General features: G+C 32.6%; 1 protein-coding gene across 1 annotated transcript; it reads right to left on the reverse strand.

The window, feature by feature from the left end:
• Window positions 1–11615: 11615 nt before the first annotated feature.
• On the reverse strand, window positions 11616–20494 carry LOC111703932 (uncharacterized). The gene is made up of 4 exons (XM_023476029.1): window positions 20161–20494; window positions 14616–15738; window positions 13394–13601; window positions 11616–12205 (listed from the first exon to the last, which is right to left on the reverse strand). Exons 2-4 carry the CDS (start codon window positions 15729–15731, stop codon window positions 12051–12053), a joined length of 1479 nt encoding a protein of 492 aa, XP_023331797.1. The 5' UTR covers window positions 15732–15738; window positions 20161–20494; the 3' UTR covers window positions 11616–12050.
• Window positions 20495–20995: the final 501 nt, after the last annotated feature.

Raw genomic sequence — 20995 nt, forward strand, 5'->3', positions numbered from 1 at the left:
TAATAAGTATGTTTTAAATAATGTATAATGATCCTATGCAAAGGATGGTTATTTAATACTTTGAAAGATACATATTTCTCCAAACGATTTTGAGAATATCATTTTTAATCCTTTTCATTAAGGAACCATGAAATTGGCTGAAATGTCCGAAAATCTAAGATAAAAGTTAGAAAACAGTTTTCTGAATGATAACATCTAAAAATACGGTGACCCCTTATCTTAAAACTAGTGGGAAATCAGGGTTTTGCAAATATTTTGGCACAGGGCAAATATCTGATGGATGCATGCAGAATAATGATGCGAAGATTATGTGCTAACTTCAGCACTCACATTTGCAAAAATTAGGCGAAATTGGACGCAAATATTTCAAAGATTGAAAACTGGAAAGATTGAAGTTTTTATTCTCGAATATATTCTCTAATATATTCTCTAATATATTTTCTAATATATTCTCTAATATATTCTCGAATATATTCTCGAATATATCGACGTAAAAGTTTCTTTCTCACACAATATAATGTTATCAAAAACTTGTTCGTTGATTTTAGACCATTTCTCAATTATATATTAATAAGTTTTTTGGGGGGGGTCCAAAATTTAAAACAAGATTTTTTCCTGATATTAAGTTAAATTTTTTTCCTCATTTTTGTTGTTTCCTTATTTCCCCATTTCCTAGCTGACCTGAGCTGAAAACTTTAGAATGAAATATCCAGATATCCGATCGGTTAACTTTTCTGGAGTTTAAATTCATGTGGAGAACAAGCATTACTTAAACTGGATATTAAGAAAAAGAGTGGTTTAAGCCTTAATCCTGATATCCACCATTCTAAAGTTTTCAGCTCTGATTGACTAACGTTAATATTAATGGTAAAGCTGCAGATCAAAATGTGAATGTAGGGTAAAAAAAAAAGATTTTGAGTGACGACATTATAAACTTTTTTTACAGTGAGACTAATAATACTGAGGAATCGGAAGACGACTTTTATACACGAGTTATAATTTTAGATAGTCCAGTGAACATGAAAGACAGCAGTGTATGACAGGTTCATTTCTCATAAAAAATTTATTTTTAAGTTAGTGGTAAAACTATTTACTTTAAAACCGAAGCAAATACAAATAAGATTGTTCAAAGGTCGTCTTCCAATTTCCCGGTTTTATGAGTCTCACTGTAATTTAGCAGGAAACCAAGAATGTTAATTGCCTTATGTCGTCTCTGAAGTCTCATCCTTTTTGTGGATAACTTTATATGTATACTGACTAGGAGTAAACCTTGAACATATTAGAACTGTCAGGGGAAGGGGAGGGAAGATATACACTGGGATTAATAACAGCATATTTAGCATTCTCTCATATACATCGTTTACTCGGGGTTAACCAATATATCCATACATCACAGTGTTAAATGTGTACCGGAGTAGCCGAACCCTGAACCCGGAGTGTGATGTTGCTCAGACCGAGATTGGAAATTTTTTCTTCTACCCCCTGCAGTGCATTGGAGCAACAGCACATAGATTCTTTAGTAATGGAAACCATAGATGTAAAGGATACATTTACAGGGATACGTTCAAAAATTTAGAAACGAATCAATATTCTTTTTCTTACCTTCCCCTTTATTACAAAATCAGATTTCATGTCATATTTTTAAAAGTAATAATTATGATAAATATCATATTTTTAAAAGAAAGGAATTGAGTCTTTGCCACACACTCTGATTTTCTATCCCTATGTCGTACACCTTAGATATTTTAAAGTATGAAATTTGCAAGATCAATTAACCAAAGTTTGAAATATTAAAGTTTTACACCACCCGTAGGTTGCAAAGATATAGAGTTGAGAAAATTTCAGTTTATTTTCTGCCAATATTTACAATTGACATGTTTATATAAAAATAAACAACATAAAATGAAAACTATATATATCGAGCGTGCTAAAAAGTAGGTGCTTTAGAGTTCTTTAATGTACATTGGGTGGGCTACAAAACTATATATATCGAGCGTGCTAAAAAATAGGTGCTTTAGAGTTCTACTATAATGTACATTGGGTGGGCTACAAAAAAGCATGAGTGAGCTAGTGAGATAAAAGAAATGGCCAAGGCGTTGCGACATTTCAAAGTCGAACTAGTCTTGAACATACATACAACATTTCATAGCTGTGTGGAAATGTAGGAAAATCAGATCCATATTTTTAAATCTCATTTACTCCTCTTGAAAAACCAGAGCTGACAACTTTTGAATGGGATATCCTTAATTCCAATCAGTTAATTAATCTGGAGATTTATCACAAGAGGAGAACAAGCATTATTTAATCTCGAGATAAAGAAAAAGAGTGTATCAAGCATTAATCCCGATATCCAGAAATCAAAAGTTCGCAGCTCAGGGCCCTTTTCCCTTAAAACTATTATTATAATATAAAGATTATTATTGTTATGTTATGAAAATTTCCCAATTCTAAAAATTAAGGTTTATGGTTCTAGGGTGCATTGCTCCAGGACTGATTATAGATATGGAATTCTAGGGTTTCCTGTTTACGCCGATTACGGAAAATAATAAGTATGTTTTAAATAATGTATAATGATCCTATGCAAAGGATGGTTATTTAATACTTTGAAAGATACATATTTCTCCAAACGATTTTGAGAATATCATTTTTAATCCTTTTAGGGTGTGGGTGGGGTGGGGGGTTTTAGGGCGTGGATCAAATAGCACGCTAGTATATATTTATATCCTACCTTCCTTCCCTTTCCAGGGTTTGGTCTAATTCAAACAATGTACAGGTCCCCCTAGCTCATCTAACTGGTTTATATTTATCCTATAAACCTTTCTTAACCTATCCTTACTAATCCTTTTCCTAACGATGGATTTTTAGATTTTAGATATAATTTTTGTTTATTTCATAGCTATGTCTATTGTTAAATTGAATACAAGAAACGTCAAAATCGGCTGTTTCGATTTTTTGCTTTTATTATAAAAATTAAAAATTGTCCCAAGAGAGGCGCTTAGCGAACACTTAGTTTCCGTAAATTGTTATTTCCAATCCCTTATCACAGCCTAGTTTAAACCTGGAGATATTTTAAGGTTTAGAATTCTAACAACACCTTGAAGGTTGGTGGTGAGCAGTGAGCACAAACCTTCTAAAACTTCATATTAAATTCAGAATAATATTTGGTTTGGGGAGTATCTTACTCAATTCTAGAGATATAGCGGAACCAGGTTAAATATGGGCTTTACTTCACACACGCACAGTTATAGATAGATTAGACAATCATATTCTTGTCTATGACTAGACACTCATATTCTTGTCTCATTCTAGACAATCATATTATTGTCTAATACTAGACAATCATATTCTTGTCTTAGACTAGACAATCATATTCTTGTCATAGATTAGACAATCATATTCTTGTCTCAGACTAGACAATCATATTCTTGTCTCATACTAGACAATCATATTCTTATCTCATACTAGACAATCATATTCTTGTCTCATCCTAGACAATCATATTCTTGTCATAGATTACACAATTATAATCTTGTCTCATACTAGACAATCATATTCTTGTCTCATACTAGACAATCATATTCTTGTCTCATTCTAGACAATCATATTTTTGTCTCATACTAGACAATCATATTCTTGTCTCATACTAGACAATCATATTCTTGTCTCATACTAGACAATCATATTCTTGTCTCAGACTAGACAATCATATTCTTGTCTCAGACTAGACAATCATATTCTTGTCTCATACTAGACAATCATATTCTTGTCTTAGACTAGACAATCATATTCTTGTTATAGACTAGACAATCATATTCTTGTCATAGACTAGACAATCATATTCTTGTCATAGACTAGACAATCATATTCTTGTCATAGACTAGACAATCATATTCTTGTCATAGACTAGACAAACATATTCTTGTCATAGACTAGACAATCATATCTTGTCTCCTACTAGACAATCATATTCTTGTCTCACACTAGACAATAATATTCTTGTCATAGACTAGACAATCATATCTTGTGTCATACTAGACAATCATATTCTTGTCTCATACTAGACAATCATATTCTTGTCTCATTCTAGACAATCATATTCTTGTCTCATACTAGACAATCATATTCTTGTCTCAGCCTAGACAATCATATTCTTGTCTCAGCCTAGACAATCATATTCTTGTTATAGACTAGACAATCATATTCTTGACATAGATTAGACAATCATATTCTTGTCATAGATTAGACAATTATATCTGGTCTCAGACTAGACAATCATATTCTTGTCTCAGCCTAGACAATCATATTCTTGTCTCAGCCTAGACAATCATATTCTTGTCTCAGCCTAGATAATCATATTCTTGTTATAGAATAGACAATCCTATTCTTGTCATAGATTAGACAATCCTATTCTTGTCATAGATTAGACAATCATATTCTTGTCATAGATTAGACAATTATATCTGGTCTCAGACTAGACAAGAGTAAACTTTACTGGACAATAATACATGTTGCAGACAAGACAATAATATACTTACATGTTATAGATCAATCTATATATAAATATATCTATCTTTCTATCTATCCGTCTATCTATCTATAAATCTACCTTTCTTTAAATTCATCTATACTATCTATAAATCTATCTGTCTATCTATAAATCTATCTGTCTATCTATATCTCTATCTGTCTATCTGTCTATCTATTTCCCTTCTATCTACATAACTATCTATCTATCTATGAGAATGTTGTCTGTATACCTGGAATGACTATAGTAGGCAGTTACTACACTTTATAGGTCCCTCAATCCTATATTTTAAATCCTTTAAACCTGGGGCAAATTGCATACATTGCGTACATGTTCTTAAATTCTTTTATTCTAGAAACATCTGTGAAATTAGGTCAAAATTTGAGTTCTGTAATTTCGTGTTTTCTCTTGAGTAAACATCAGTTAAACCCAACATAGTATTAATATAGCTAAACGCTTCGTAAAAAAGGGGCAAAATAGTAAAACTTATGAAAAACAAGAACAACACAAAAACAAACACAATTAAAGAACAATCACACAAAAACAAACACAATTAAAGAACAATCACACAAAACAAAGTAAACACACACAAACCCAAGAACTAGCACACAAAAATAAACACAAACACAAAAACAAACAAACAAGAACAAACACAAACACAAAAACAAACACAAATACAAAAACAAACATAAATCCAAGGACACACACACACACAAATAAACCCAAACCCAAAAACAAGCACACAAAACAAACACCAACAAAAATAAAACCAAACACAAAAACAAATTCGAAAAACAAAAACACAAAACAAACCAAAGAACAAATACGCAAAAACAAACACAACTAAAGAGCAAACACACAAAAACAAACCAAAGAACAAATACGCAAAAACAAACACAACTCAAGAGCAAACACGCAAAAACAAACCAAAGAACAAACACAACTCAAGAGCAAACACACACAAACAAACACAGACCCAAGAATAAAACTCAAACCTAAGCAAACACACAAACCAACACCCAGACATACAAACATACACTTCTACACACATGTATTAATTATTTTTAAATATGGAATCCATGGCTATATTCAGCCGTATCCAGCTGTATAATTGAAATTAGTATTTATGATGGTTGAGACCTGAGTATGGCTACCATCACCTTCTCCTCATCCTGCTCCTTTATACTTCAAGATAACTGTAAACCATCACCTTCTCCTCATCCGGCTCCTTTATAATTCAAGATAACTGTAAACCATCACCTTCTCCTCATCCTGCTCCTTTATACTTCAAGATAACTGTAAACCATCACCTTCTCCTACTCCTGCTCCTTTATACTTCAAGATAACTGTAAACTAAAGAATCCAAGGTGATTTTGGTTTAAAAATGTTTTGGATAAATCAAAAATTCATCAAAAGTCCTTACTACTATTCTTTAACAACATATTTACATACGTTTTCAACCCATAATTAACAATATACATACATTTTAAACCCATAGGTAACATAACCTTTCAATCAATAGGTAACAAGAAGTATACAACTCAAACCTATAGTTAACAATAAACACATTTTAAATTCATAGTTATTAATAAACATGCATTTTTATCCGATAGTTAACACTTGACATACATTTTAAACAAAAAGTTAATAATAGGCATGCATTTCAACTTAAAAGGAAAAAGCATACATTCTCAATTAATATGTTACCATAAAACAATATTTTCAAACTTGTTAATCTTTTTAAATTATTTTCATCATTAGCTAATAACTATCTTTCAATATGCACAATAAAGCTAAACAAACATATTTATTAAAAACGCCTAACAAGTTGAGCTGGTTCAACCTACATTAACCATATATAGATATCATACTTAGTACACTCCACTCCCATTTGTATAAATTATACAACGTAAATCATTGGTTAAGGAGCATGGAATATACGGCAGAGAGAGGGATAGTTGAACTAGTTACGGAGCAGGGAATATATGGTAGAGAGAGGGATAGTTGAACTAGTTACGGAGCATGGAATATATGGCAGAGAGAGGGATAGTTGAACTAGTTACGGAGCAGGAAATATATGGCAGAGAGAGGGATAGTTGAACTAGTTACGGAGCAGGGAATATATGGCAGAGAGAGGGATAGTTGAACTAGTTACGGAGCAGGGAATATATGGTAGAGGGAGGGATAGTTGAACTAGTTACGGAGCACGGAATATATGGTAGAGGGAGGGATAGTTGAACTAGTTACGGAGCAGGGTATATATGGTAGAGAGAGGGATAGTTGAACTAGTTACGGAGCAGGGAATATATGGTAGAGAGAGGGATAGTTGAACTAATACGAAACAGAGAATATATGGCAGAGGGAGGGATAGTTGAACTAGTTACGGAGCAGGGAATATATGGTAGAGGGAGGGATAGTTGAACTAGTTACGGCTGTTTAAGCTACTTCTGCTTCTGCTGCTCTTTAATTTAGTGGTTCAAAAGAATTAAGTTTGATTTTCTAATCCCTATAACTTTGCAACCAAATGTCGTATATCTATATCTTTTAAAATAAGAGTTCTGTTAGATCAAATAATCTAAGGATAAAATATCAAAGGTTTACACTAACAAGGAGCAAAGATATCAGGAACAGAAAATGTGGATTTGTGGCAAAAACTTATTGTCTTTTTCGCCCTTTATTCGGTGGTAATCACTATATCTTTGCACCCAATTTGTTAGACCATAGATATTTCAAACTATAATTTCTGTACGATCAAAAATACCCCATCAGGTTGCAAATATATAAGGATTGGAAAATTTGAGTTTGTAGCAAAAACTTAATGCTTTTGCACAACTTGCTGACTTGTTAATTTGAACATTATTAATGTACATTGTACATTGTACAATGAAGAGCCTTGCTATCATATTGACAATAATTAAAAGACAAAATATTATTCACACTCTCAAGACTTCAAATAAAAGAATGGTGTTTATTACAAATGTTTAAAATCTGTTTATTTTTTTCATTATCTTTTTTGCTTCAAGGTTCAAAGTTCACAAAATATGAGCCCATTATAAATGAGCACAAGATCTAATTTGATTAATTTGTATTAAATAATATTTATGAAGCATCTCTATATATAAATTTGGCTTGTCTGTCTGTCTATTTGTTTGTATGCAATAAACGTCAAAACGGCTGAACCGATCGCCCTCAAATTTTTTGTGGGACATCACGTGACCACATGGAAGGTTTATGAATGATAAAAAAAAAAAATTTAAATAGAAGATGGGCGCGAAGCGCCCTAAAAGCTTATTATGATAAATGTATATAAATATCTGTAATGAAATTAGGAATTGGCGATTAAATGCATTAATCGCAAATGTTAAGTTCATTTAACTCCTTAATTGAACTAACTGAGATCTGAAATGTGTTAAAGTAGCTTCATGTCTCAATATATCGGTGAAAAGATTGAGGACTACGTTTTGTTGAATTTAAAGAATTTGTGGTTGTATGCCTGGGGGTGAGCTGATACGAAATGCATAAATTTTAGCCTAATTTGGGGGTGTCTGTAATTTATGAAAATTTATTTCATCAAACCGACCCTTGTGCTAAATGTCCATCTTTGATATTGAAAGCATAAAATTTAAATTTCTTATTAAAAATTATAAACATGCTGCTTTCAATCATCCCCCCCCCCCCACACCTCCCTGATTGTAGACTTATGTGAATAAACCAAATTTTCAACTAGAATCATGAACAATCATGAGTGGGATCCAGATTAGGATCAGGATCAGGATCAGGACCGCGTCTATATAAAACACGTGAAACACTTCAAAATCAAACCGATATAAACGGTCATGAGAAAAACATGGTTTCCAACTTTAACGGTTTCATTTTCTGACATTTTCAAATACAACCAAGGTCAAAAACAACAGACGTAGGATAGACTTTACTCTGTCTGGAGGATAAGGGGGAAAAGAAAGGGTATAAAATACCTAATATGATTTTTTCATAAACGCTTTATCAATTTATCATTTTAATTAAATAGATCTATCTATCTATCTATCTATCTATCTATCTATATATCTATCTATCTATCTATCTATCTATTTGTCCATCTATCTATAATCTTTCTTTTTTTGTCTGTCTTTATATAGATCTACTTATCAATCTGCTTTTATAACAATATATCTATCTAACTATCTATCTTTATATCTGCATTTATATAGAAAATATAGATTATTTTGTCTACATATATCTGTATCTGTTTTTCTATCATCTTCAATATAAATCTTTCTATCTATATATATGTATCGTCTTTCTTTATATTATTTTAACTTTTTATTTCAATCTATTTATCCTATTTTTTTAATCACTTTATCATTCTTTTGATTGTTATTCTTGCTTTCTTTATAATTCTATCTAACTGCCTTTCTTTTATTTAATCTTTCTTTCTTTCTTTCTATCTATCTATCTAATTCTCTATCTATCTATCTGTAGCTCCCTCTCTAATATCTTCATGCTAAATCGAAAATTGACCCTATCTTGAAAAAGTTTGGAATGCTGCACCTTTCATTTGACCATTTAAAGTTTTCCAACTCCTAATATAGCTGATGAAAGACTGGTTATGGAAGATATTAAGATGATGAAAAAGGTTAAATATTATTTCAATGATGAATAACAGATCTGAACTCTAACCTTACTTTTAGAATTGAGCGGTAATACTTTGTCTTTAGACGTGGATGGTATGCATCAACCTTCAGTCAATGTTCAAACCTTCGGTTTGTATGCTAAAACCTTCATTGTATTATTAAACCTTCATTGTATTATTAAACCTTCATTGTATTAGTAAACCTTCAGTTTGTATTAGTAAACCTTCATTGTATTATCAAACCTTCAGTTTGTATGCTAAAATCTTCATTGTATTATCAAGCCTTCAGTTTGTATGCTTAAACCTTCATTGTATTACCTTCAGTATTTATGCTAAAACCTTCATTGTATTATCAATCCTTCAGTTTGTACGCTAAAACCTTCATTGTATTATCAAACCTTCAATTTTAAGGCTTAAACCTTCATTGTATTATCAAACCTTTAGTTTGTATACTTAAACCTTTATTGTGTATTATTAAACCTTCAGTTTGTATGCTTAAACCTTCACTGTATTATCAAACCTTTAATTTGTATGCTTAAACCTGCATTGTATTAGTAAACCATCAGTAAATGTATGTTTAAACCTTCATTGAAATATTAAACCTTTATTTCATATGTTTAAAACATTCGCTTGTATGTTTGTGCCTTCATAAAATGACTAAACCTTTAGTTTGTATTTTTTGTAGCTTTTGATATCGATATCGATATATTTTGAAAATATTTATTTTCGGTCTTACTAGGACTTTTTGCGAAAATAGCCGCGCAAAAATTGTACGCGCGAAAAACTGCCAACTCAAGCTTGGTTCCAAAATCGACCAATCCTAATGTTTAACCTTCATTTTTTCTTATAATCTAAACTGTATAACAATTTATCTGTTAAAACGTTCAGTATAATGGCCAAACCTTCCTAATTGCTTATACCTTGTACTTCAATGTATGTCTGTATGCTTCCAATGTTTAATCATTTAGTGTAATAAACCTTTAAGATATATAAAGAGACTGTAGACATAATTTAAAGTGATCCACCATTTATAGAGTGAAGTATCCGAGTTAAAAAGTAAAAAAGTAAAAAATTATTTATTTATGAAATATAACAAAAACATACAAATAAAGTGTTTCAGGAGAAAATATTTAAAAACCTCTAAAATTAGAGGTTGTGAGAATATTTCCCCCCCAATTCTAAAAAATATAAAAATATAAATAAAAGGAAAAGGAAAGGATAAGGCAAGTTACATATTTATTGTTTACACTTTATTTAATATAAATTAGTGGTGGATTGTTAGTATTTTTCGACGATGAACTCGACGATGAACTAACAACTTTTAGAAATAAAAATTATAGATTATATAGAGTTAAGACGGTTCCCTTTATCTGCATAAATCTGCAATTTATTTCTACACAATTGGAAGTAATTAATTTTCAGATCGAAAAATAAAGATATTTTCATCAATTTCAGACGAAGGTCTTATTTGTACCATTATTTGCATTTTAAAATTTGGCGACGCTTAAGGTTTTAATGCAGTTCTAAACCTGGCCTGAAATTTTGATTGTATGTCTTAGTTTCTAATCTATGTCTAAACCTTGGTTTATGCTTTAATTTTCATTGCTGAAGCTCAGTAACGTGTGTTGTATGTTAAATCTTAAACTTGCGAATTTTTTAACTTTACTGGAATGGAACTTAGCTTTTGTCCGAAACCTGGATTATTTTTATCTCTATGTCTTCGCAACTTGATGCTGTAGGCGTTGATATTTCAAACTATGAATTCTGTTAGAGAAAATAATATAAGTTATAATAATCTAATAAAGGTTTAGATACACCATTATGGTTCAAATATAAAGGGATTTAAAAAGTAGTGTTTGTGACAAAAAAAAAATAGTTCTTTTGTTTGTTGAAACCTTCAATAGGTGTCTAAGTGAATGCAAACAAAACTTTATGTTTTTCTAAGCCTTCAATATTTGTCTGAACTTTCAATTTTCGTCTAAACTATCAATTTTTGTCTGATCTGTCAATTCTAGTCTACACTAACAATTTTTCCATAAACCCTCAATTTTGTCTTAATCTCGATTTAAAAAAAAATCGATGTATAAATATTCGAATACATATTATTCGATTTTATGCATGGATTATTGTTTTAAGATTTTATTCGAATTTTTCAATTAATAATCGCCATTTTTTAACCCTTCAGCAACTTTTTAAATTAAGTTAATTCTTTAAACTAGAATTATATTCTTTCCTTATATCATCTGTCTCAAGTATTTAGCAGGAAAATAAATAAGCAAAATCTTGAGATATTATTAGGTATTTACAGCTAAAAGTAAATGTATAGAGTAACCTTGCAAAACTATTTATTTAGAACTATACATTTTTATCAGAATTAACTAAATAATTTGGATTATTTTCCAATCCGAATGAATCCAATGGAATTTTGTTTGCTTTCAACAAACTCTATAATATAATGAAGAATTTTAGTTTAACTATATTTCATGATTTAATTGTAAAATGCCACAAACATTTAATCATTTATCTTTTATCACAGCCGGGGAAAGGACAGGGTTTAAGTCAGGACGCATGGGAAATATTTGTTTCTCTTGGGAACCGGAGATCTAGGGTTTCAAGATTCCGGAGCTGGGAAGCTGTGAGACCCGGAGCATAGTTCCCACGACACAAGCATCCCAGGTATCCACATGTGTTCTCCAGCCATATGGATTTTATACTCTGAGCTCCAAACTCAGTTTCTCTCATAAATATCCTTGACTGGATCTTATGTTCTCTAGTTCTAACAAATTAGTCCTGCATTGTCTTAAACCTTAAACTAATAACTTGGTTGTCGGATGAATTTCTGCATTCTTGCAGTGGTTAATCTCTCCTTATATCAGGGTACCTTTAGAACACACTTTACAGATTCTCACTGATTTTAATGATCTTCTTTGGTTCTCTTCTCCCGATGGTTACTTGTATGGTTCCAATTTTGATCTCCTTGAAGATATGAATAGCTTCCTGATGAGTGAGTCCTGCCACTGACCGACCATTAACTGAGAAGATTTCATCTCCTGGAACAAAAAGCTAATTAGTCGGATTACCACAACCGGGTATGTTAGGTCGGACCATGATTAATTTTATCTTTTCATTGTAAGAACTTGAACTATACATCTTTATATTTATTATGGAGCTTAGATACAGAACTCAATATTAGAACGAGTTCATAATAGCGGAGGAAACAGAGCTGAAGCTTGAAATTTCACGGATGCTTACAGAGAAATAACAAACTTATGTAAAATACTAGCTGGGGAATCCATCGCTGCTAAGGTTAATAAAAGTTACTCTCCGTTACCCGCACTTGAACGATTTTACCGGGAAACTAAATTTTTGCTATTAAAGTCAACCCACTCAATTTAGAATCCTAAAATAAAGTTAAGAACATTCCCGTAGGCCTCCCGAGTTCCCCAATCAAAATTTTAGGCAAATCGGTCCATATTTAATTTTGTTCAGACTACATAAAACTAAACAAACCGAAGGCTTATGTTCGAGAAAATATGAAGAAAAAGCTAAATAAGCAGCATGAAAATGAAAACGATAAAGAACAAAGGGAAGTTGGAGAAGCAGCATGAAAATGGAAATGAAAATGAACAAAAGAAACTGAGAGAGGCAGCATGAAAATGAACATCTAAATGAATTGGGAAAGAAGGAAAAGAAGCATGAAAATAAACATGATAAAGAACAAGGGAAAGTAGGAGACGCAGCATGAAAATAAACATGATAAAGAACAAGGGAAAGTTGGAGAAGCTGCATAAAAATAACATGATAAAGAACATGGAAAGTAGGAGAATCAGCATGAAAATGAACATAATAAAGAACAAGGGAAAGTAGGAGAAGCAGCATGAAAATGAACATGATAAAGAACAAGGGAAAGTAGGAGACGCAGCATGAAAATGACCATGATAAAGAACAAGGGAAAGTAGGAGAATCAGCATGAAAATGAACATGATAACGAACAAGGGAAAGTAGGAGAAGCAGCATGAAAATGAACATGAGAAAGATCAAGGGAAAGTAGGAGAAGCAGCATAAAAATGAACATAATAAAGAACAAGAGAAAGTAGGAGAATCAGCATGAAAATGAACATGATAAAGAACAAGGGAAAGTAGGAGAAGCAGCATGAAAATGAACAGGATAAAGAATAAGGGAAAGTAGTGGAAGCACATAAGCTCCATAAGCTGCATAAAAATTTATCTAATTTTACCTTCTCTTAATAATCCATTGGCTTGTCCGTTGGGAAATATACTCTTGACATAGATTCCAATGGAACCCTTCGGAGAATCCTTCCCTCCGACAACAGTAAACCCTAGGCTCCGGTTTCCAGGACCTTTCTCAAAACTGATATTCTTGATACTGTAACTTTGGTTCTTCTTCTGTCGGGGTAGAGTACAGAACCTGGAACCCTCTACACCCTAGACAATCATAATATTATACAAAATATCTATCTATCTATCTATCTATCTATCTATCTATCTATCTATCTATCTATCTATCTATCTATCTATCTATCTATCTATCTATCTATCTATCATTTAGCATTATCATGAATTTACAGCCTATCAGTGTCAGAGGTTTGACCCTGCTGAACTCCAGGTACAAGGTTTTACTGAAGGGTTTCTCTAATTGAAAACTGGGTTGGGTTTAGTTTAGTGTTTTAAACTACAGGAGATATTTCAAGGGTTAAACCTGAACCAAAGGGGATAATATAAGTATTGTGTAAGCATATATGTAGATCCTTATTCTTTATGAACCTCCTTTAGATAGTTTTTATTGCAAGTTGTTTAAAAATTTGAAAAAAATCCTACATTCTAACACCAAAAAAAAATCACAGGAAAAAAGTCATAGAATTGTGTACTGCAAATTATTTTGAATGAATAACATTTTATCCTGAATTGTGGCCGCTGTAGCTTGTCACGGTATGGTTTCATGCATAAAACTCTCAAGGAAAAAATCAAAATAAAGTGTGCAGTACATTTTTTCACAAAAAAGAGGGGAATATTTTTCACAAAAAGTAAACTTTACAGATTATTTTATCGATGTCATCAATGAGCAGTTCACTACTTGAAACAGGACTGATCTAATATAGGACATGTGTGAATGTGGCCTTTAAATATGATATAAATCTAATTAAAAGAATAATGTCAATCTAAGCTATAAAACATCCACACTTAATCCAATTAAAGAGTTCTATCACGAAAACCAGGTCAGAAAGGATAAACACATTGGAAACCTCTCTCCCGTGGTTTAAAACTCTCTCCCTTTCCAATCATTAAACAATATACAAGCATATTTTATCAGCGGGGTTGAGAGACCCGTGCTAAATCCTAGTTCTCCTTGGACCATTTAATCTCTGCTTCTCGCAGGGAAACTCATTGATTTATCATAAACTTCAAACTAATTGAATTATTCTAATAAATGTTCTTTACCTTTTCTTCAGGTTCAAGAATCAGATCATCATTCCTAGTATTCGTGTGCTCGGAGTCATGATAGCTTTCTCTTCGCCTCGCTCTATCCTGGAAATCAGTTCTCTTTCTTGGAAGAGATACCGCGCCATGTAATATCTGACGGGTTCTAGGTTTCGGGTTGGGGAGGGGAGGAAGGGAGGAGGGACAATCAAGAAGGGAGGGGCGGGGCGGAAGGGGTGGGGGAGACTCTGGAGATAAACTCCTTGTCTTGACTAGGTTTATGACAGTGGCCTGAGCAATTTTAGCCCGAGGAGTGATTGTCCCGTAGTGACCAACAGACTGATCTCTCATCCCGTAGTCTCCATGTTTCTCATAAATCGGAGAGGGTCTTGGTCGAGGTCGGGATTTAGAGAAAGGATCGGAGAAATGTGTACCCGGAGAGTGTTCCAACCCTTCAGAGGATAAGAGAGAACTTGTTTCTGATGAACCTGTGGAGTAAATTGATTTTTCCGGACAGAAACCGTCATATCCCGAGTCCTGGTCCTGATACAGGGCAGAGTGGGAGGTGTAGGAGTCAGTTCTTTGGTTTTCGTGACTAAAATCACTTGAATCATCACTTGCTGGTGGGCTGGGACTGGGTGTGGACCAAGGAGAACTATCTTGTCGTTCTCTCCGTACACCTGGTAATCCTGGTTTCTTAGGAGTTGAATTTCTGGGAGATATTCTACTCTCTTTGGTGTTGGAACTGATTACTAATGCACTCTTCACATAACCCTGCTCCGGGCATGCAAGAACGAACATAGAATCTTCACGCTCCTCATGATTAAATTTACTTAACTCTGAACCCTGCTCTACGCGTGATTGTAAATTAAGGTTTTCTGTTGATCTTCTCTTTTTAAAGTCATTGTTCCACTGGGAAATCTTCTCCCTAATTCCCTGGAACTTGTTTACATCTCTAGATCCAACCGTGAGATACTTATCTCTCTCCTCCTGCTCCGTCCTGGAGAGAGTCTGCTCTCCCTTCAATACGTCCTGCTCCGTAAAGGATTTACTCCGGACTAGTCTATCACTAGCGGAGAAGCTACAACGTTTCTTCAGTTTCCTCCATCGTCTTGTTAGAATCTCAGGAGGCGCCATCGCTTTACTGAAATATAAACCATTAATCAGGACTCCATCTTGCCTCTTCCGCATATTAGGGTACATTATAAATATAGGTATAATAGATATATTTATATATAGAGGCCACTTTTTAATAGTTTCAACCCTGAGATCTAATAAATGAACTTTTGAAGGACTAAAACGTAAGTAAGCATATAATCTTGTGATCAAAATTATAACAATATACAGAATAAAAACTGGTAGATGAGCATAAAATATAATGTACAGTTTATTAGGTTAATGTACGTGTAAGTAGGTACATCTAATGTACACAAACCTAAGGTTTAGTATCAGGGATAATTGGTTGAGTAATAAATCTCTCCAACAAGGATTTCCTGCCTTTGATGATGATTTTGCAACCAATTTTACTCTAGGTGTAACCATTACCAGCAGAAATATAATAGTATATATTTTACACACGGAGAAGATATGACAGTAATAACCAAACTGATGCAGCAGTATGCGTTGTTGAACCTCAAATAGTAAATTCAATCATTATTCTGAAAAATCAAGAATCGACTAAATAATTGGAGGTTATACATATATGTAAATGCATCAATTTGTTAAACCGAATTTTTTCAATACTCTTTAAATTTGCATATTCTAACGTACATTTTACAACAAATATGAATGAGTTTAAACAATCATAAAAGATATACATATTCCTATTTATTTGTGAAGTTTTTATAATGAAAGCAATGACTGTTGTAAATTTCAATGAATACAATTTGTGAATATAAACCAGAGGGAGGTTCTATTGATTTGTAAAAAAGTTTAAAATTATCATTATATACTGTGTATATTTTGTTGACAAAATTACAAAAAGCATGAATTTAAGGAAGAAACCCCAATTTTTATATCGGTCAGATCATTGATGATGGATTGAGAATGAAAAGCTGAGATTTGAAGAATATATTTTGGTTGAGCAGGATTATAGGATTGGATAAACTAGAGCTTGGAGCTAGGAACAGGGAATACTTTGCTCGAGATAAACGGTGGAGTAGGGGGGGGGGGGAAGCTTTACTCAGGCGTATCTTGAAGGAGGGGGGTCATGGGTCATATACCGGGTAAGTTTGGAGAAGTAGGATGTCATAACCTGGAGATAAAAGATTAGATTATGCAGGCTTTCCTAGGAGGGATTGAAACCTGTAGAACAACAGTCGAAAGAATTTTAAAATTTGAATATTATGAAACGTTAAAATGTTGAAACCTGGAGACCCTGATAAAACTGCAAACCATTGAAAGATTAAAAACCCTATAGAACTAAAAAAACATGGAGAAACTTTAGGACTCAGGAGAACCTAGAAAATGAGAATCTTCGTAACATTAAAATGCATCAAGCATGAACAAGCATATACTGAACTTCTTTTATAATTTTAAAAATCTCAATCTTATTTAAAGTCTTTGAATTTCTGTTTCTTGAACTTCATTCAAAAGTTTTCTGATTTTTAAGTTTAAAAAAAATTGCGTGCTAAGGTAAAGAGTATTTCCGTTTCAAAATTCCAAAGATGAAGAAGTTTAAAACCCCGTCATTCTTAATGGAATAGTCATATTCTAAATTACTGAAAATAAAACAGAAAAGCATAAATTGGTTAAAACATCAAATTATAAATAATCTACAAAACGATTTAAAATGTTTGGACCGTGAACCCTGCTGAAATCCCTAAATCTCGTGGGTTGAACTGAAGCCCTGTAATTGCCCCCCCCCCCTACCCGGCCTGAAATGACCACTGATGACATAAAGCTAGGTTTAGTATAACCCAGATACCACACACCTGGTTCAACTCAAGATATAATTCTCTAATCTTCAACCTACAAAGTAAATATTGCAACCACCTCCTACTTAAATCCTTTAAAGTAATCACAATAACAACCCAATTCATCTGTTCTGATAATAAAATTTGCAACATCCCACGCGCCAATTGGTGTAAATTGCACAGCTACCGATTGCATAGCACCATACAAAGGCATTAATATCCCCTCATATTAACTGTTAACAAAAGTAAAAACTGCAATATCCCGCCCTGTAAATCCAGTTGACTCCCACGCTGCGAAGCTTCTTGTATGAAAGTACTCCTAAAAGGTTTGCTTTTAGGTTTGGTTTTTACTGCGCAAATTGAAAGTTGTACTTCGTTATTGTTTTAAACCTACAGGGAGGACTGCTGGGAGGATTCTTTAAACAATACATCATTTGTAAGATTAAAATTTAAAAAGAATTTGGCACGACACAGATGTCATTTTCAGGAGCGTGATCTCATCTGAGTGAGAAAATAAATGATAAAACTTTTGATTTGGTGAAATCTAACGCGTATATCCTAAAATTGTTATAAACTGAATAACATGTTTTTGGTTGTGGGCAGTGTACAATTACAGTATCTTATCTGTATAATGCGGTAAATAAATGTGATTCTATCAAAAGATAGGGGATACCATAGTGTTCCATTTTTATCCAACACAATTCCTATAATCTGTACAGAGCTGATTTGATTTACATTTTGATAGCTGATATACATATTGATAGCTGATACATTTATATATAAATACACAGCTTTTATATATACATATTGATAGCTGATACATCTATGGATACACAGCTGATAGATATAAATGTTAATAGCTGATATATTTATAAATAAATACATAGCTGATATATATGCATATTGATAGCTGATACATTTATAGATAGATATACATGTTAATAGCTGATACATTTATAAATATAAATACTCAGCTGATAAATATACATATTAATAGCCGATACATCTCATCTATAGATACACAGCTTAGCCTTATATATATATATATTCATTTACAAATACACAGCTGATATATGTACATATTGATAGCTGATATATCTATAGATACACAGTTGATAGATATACATATTGATAGCTGATACATCTATAAATACACAGCTGATAAACATACATATTAATAGCTGAGATTATATAGATAGCTCATAAATGTATGCATATATTAAAAGCATATTTTAAAAGCTTAAAGTTTTATAGAAAGCTGATAGTTAGCTGATGCGCCTATTGTTATCTCATAAATAGCTAATAGATTAATAATTGCGAGCTATTTTCCAGAATTTAGATGAAAATTAGACCTGGGCTTGGCCGTCGTGGAAAATTTGTAAATCGTTTCAAGAGAAAAGTACAAAATACATAACTGCCATCATATTTTTGCTGAATAAAATCTTGAAGAAAATTATGAAACAAAATTTTTTTTTCGTGAAACACACTCAACGCTCGAGTCAGAAGGGGAACGTTAAATTTGTGCAATATATTACTGTTACGACTTTTGACCTCAGGGCTCCTCTAATCTTTATTTCACTTTTCACATACAAGTAAACAACTTTTGGTTACATATTAGAAATCAAAATCGATTTCGTTCTTTTTGATTGATCTTTAACAAGAGAAGTTATGATTGGAATAGTGTAAAATTTTAATCTTACTTATGGAACCTGATGGTGTAAACCCTAGATATTTTAAATTTAGATTATTTAATCTAAAAGAAATCAAAGTTTGAACTATCTAAGTTATACGATATTGGGTTGCAAAGATATAAGGTTCAGAAAATTAGAGTTTGTGACAAAGACTCAATTCCATTACTTTGATTTGAGGTGGAAATATAAAAAATTCAATGTAAAAAATCATTAAAAATACTATGGCTTTAAGTGATTATTAAGAAAATTACTTTACGGTTTGAATATGGTTTAGTATAAATATTCATACTTCATTTAAAAATGTCGTAAAACTTAATTTTAAAAATAAAACAGATACAAATTCTGAGTGAAAATACTATTTCCAGGGCACCTTAATGGGTAAACTGTAAAAAATACAAGTTTATCTTGGATGAGTTCAGTGTTTATAGATTTAACATAGTTTTCAATCTCTAGTATAAACCCATCAAAGGATCAAGTTGAGAAAATGCCACTTTTCTTCTCAAGTTTCTGGGTCAGAGGGTCCTGGACCCTGAATGTAAATATTTACGATACAAGCATGAAGATTGTTTACACTTTTATTAAACGACCAGCGAGGTTGTAAACATGAAAAAGTTAGAAACAAGAATAAAAAAGTTAATACCCACAAAACATGAACAAGCACTTAAAAGTTAGGAGGCTTCCAAACAATAAAACTTTTTTTCATACAATTTTCCAGGTTTTTTCCTAAGTAAGCCTCTAACACCGGATTAGGCTGAATTCCAGCAACACAAAGGATAAAAAAGAGCTTTATGAATATTAGATATGTGTTAGTTATAATTTGCGTAGTAAAAGAAAATACAAAGTTTCTAAATAACAAAATACTTCAGAAGTTTGTTTTTTTAAATTCACCCTGTATGAATGTAAAGAGTAAATATGTATCTAGATATTTAAAAAAAATAAGAAAATAAAACTGAAAGTTACCTGTTCTGCTCAGGACGCGTAATAATGCATATTTTCACGTCATGGTTAAAACTCGTCGTTTCCCTTTCTTATTCTACAGTTTTCAATCACTTTTCTATTTTTTAATAAAACTTGAAAACTTTTCAGGTTTTTTACTGGAAATAAGTCCTTAAAGTACTTTATCCAGTACTCACTTACTGCAGTTAACAGCTGCCCAGTCTAGTATTTTATTTCGACCAGTTTTGCTTTTAAAGAGTTGTTTTTCAAGAACTCCGTGCCACATCTGCACTCGTCTAGTGTTGAAGACCGACTGGACTGGACTGGGTCTGGAGTCGGAATCGGATACTAACTCCTGAGTATAGTATACTAGTTACTACTACTACTAGAGAAGAATAATGTTGCGGAGAGACCGGGCCGGGATAGAACAGGGTGGTGGGGGGGGGGGGGGCAACAAGTAAGGGATATCCACTATCAAGCCAATTTGGGAACAATTTTCTATGCATACACGCTTAGATCTGCTGGCAGACATTGTTTATTCTAATATTCGTCTCTACATATATAAATATATACGGGTACCCTCCCTATCCATCATACTACAATTCATGTGGATAAAAACAAAGGATAAAATTCGTATATCCTGACTCATTCATTTCACAGTGAAATATTACCCCCTCCCCCTGGAGTAGACATGCGGGGGGGGGGACCAGGAAACTGTAATACTTCACCTGCTTTCAAATGGATTTAACAAATTTGATATTTAGGGAAATATTTTCATCCTGTTCTTTACAATCTGACAAAAGATATTGCAGGGTGTAAAATTATCTCAGTCCGACTTTAATTCAGTAAAATATAGTAA

Source organism: Eurytemora carolleeae, unplaced genomic scaffold (genome assembly GCF_000591075.1).
Source record: "Eurytemora carolleeae unplaced genomic scaffold, Eaff_2.0 scaffold439, whole genome shotgun sequence".
In the NCBI taxonomy this organism is placed as follows: Eukaryota; Metazoa; Arthropoda; class Copepoda; order Calanoida; family Temoridae; genus Eurytemora; species Eurytemora carolleeae.

Excerpts from the sequence above, each read along its gene's own strand:
- LOC111703932 (XM_023476029.1), bottom strand. The coding sequence starts at position 15,731 with ATGGCGCCTCCTGAGATTCTAACAAGACGATGGAGGAAACTGAAGAAA. Across the intron at positions 13,602-14,615 it reads TTCTTGAACCTGAAGAAAAG|GGTGTAGAGGGTTCCAGGTT; the intron begins GTAAAGAACATT and ends ATGATTGTCTAG. Across the intron at positions 12,206-13,393 it reads CAATGGATTATTAAGAGAAG|GAGATGAAATCTTCTCAGTT; the intron begins GTAAAATTAGAT and ends TTTTTGTTCCAG.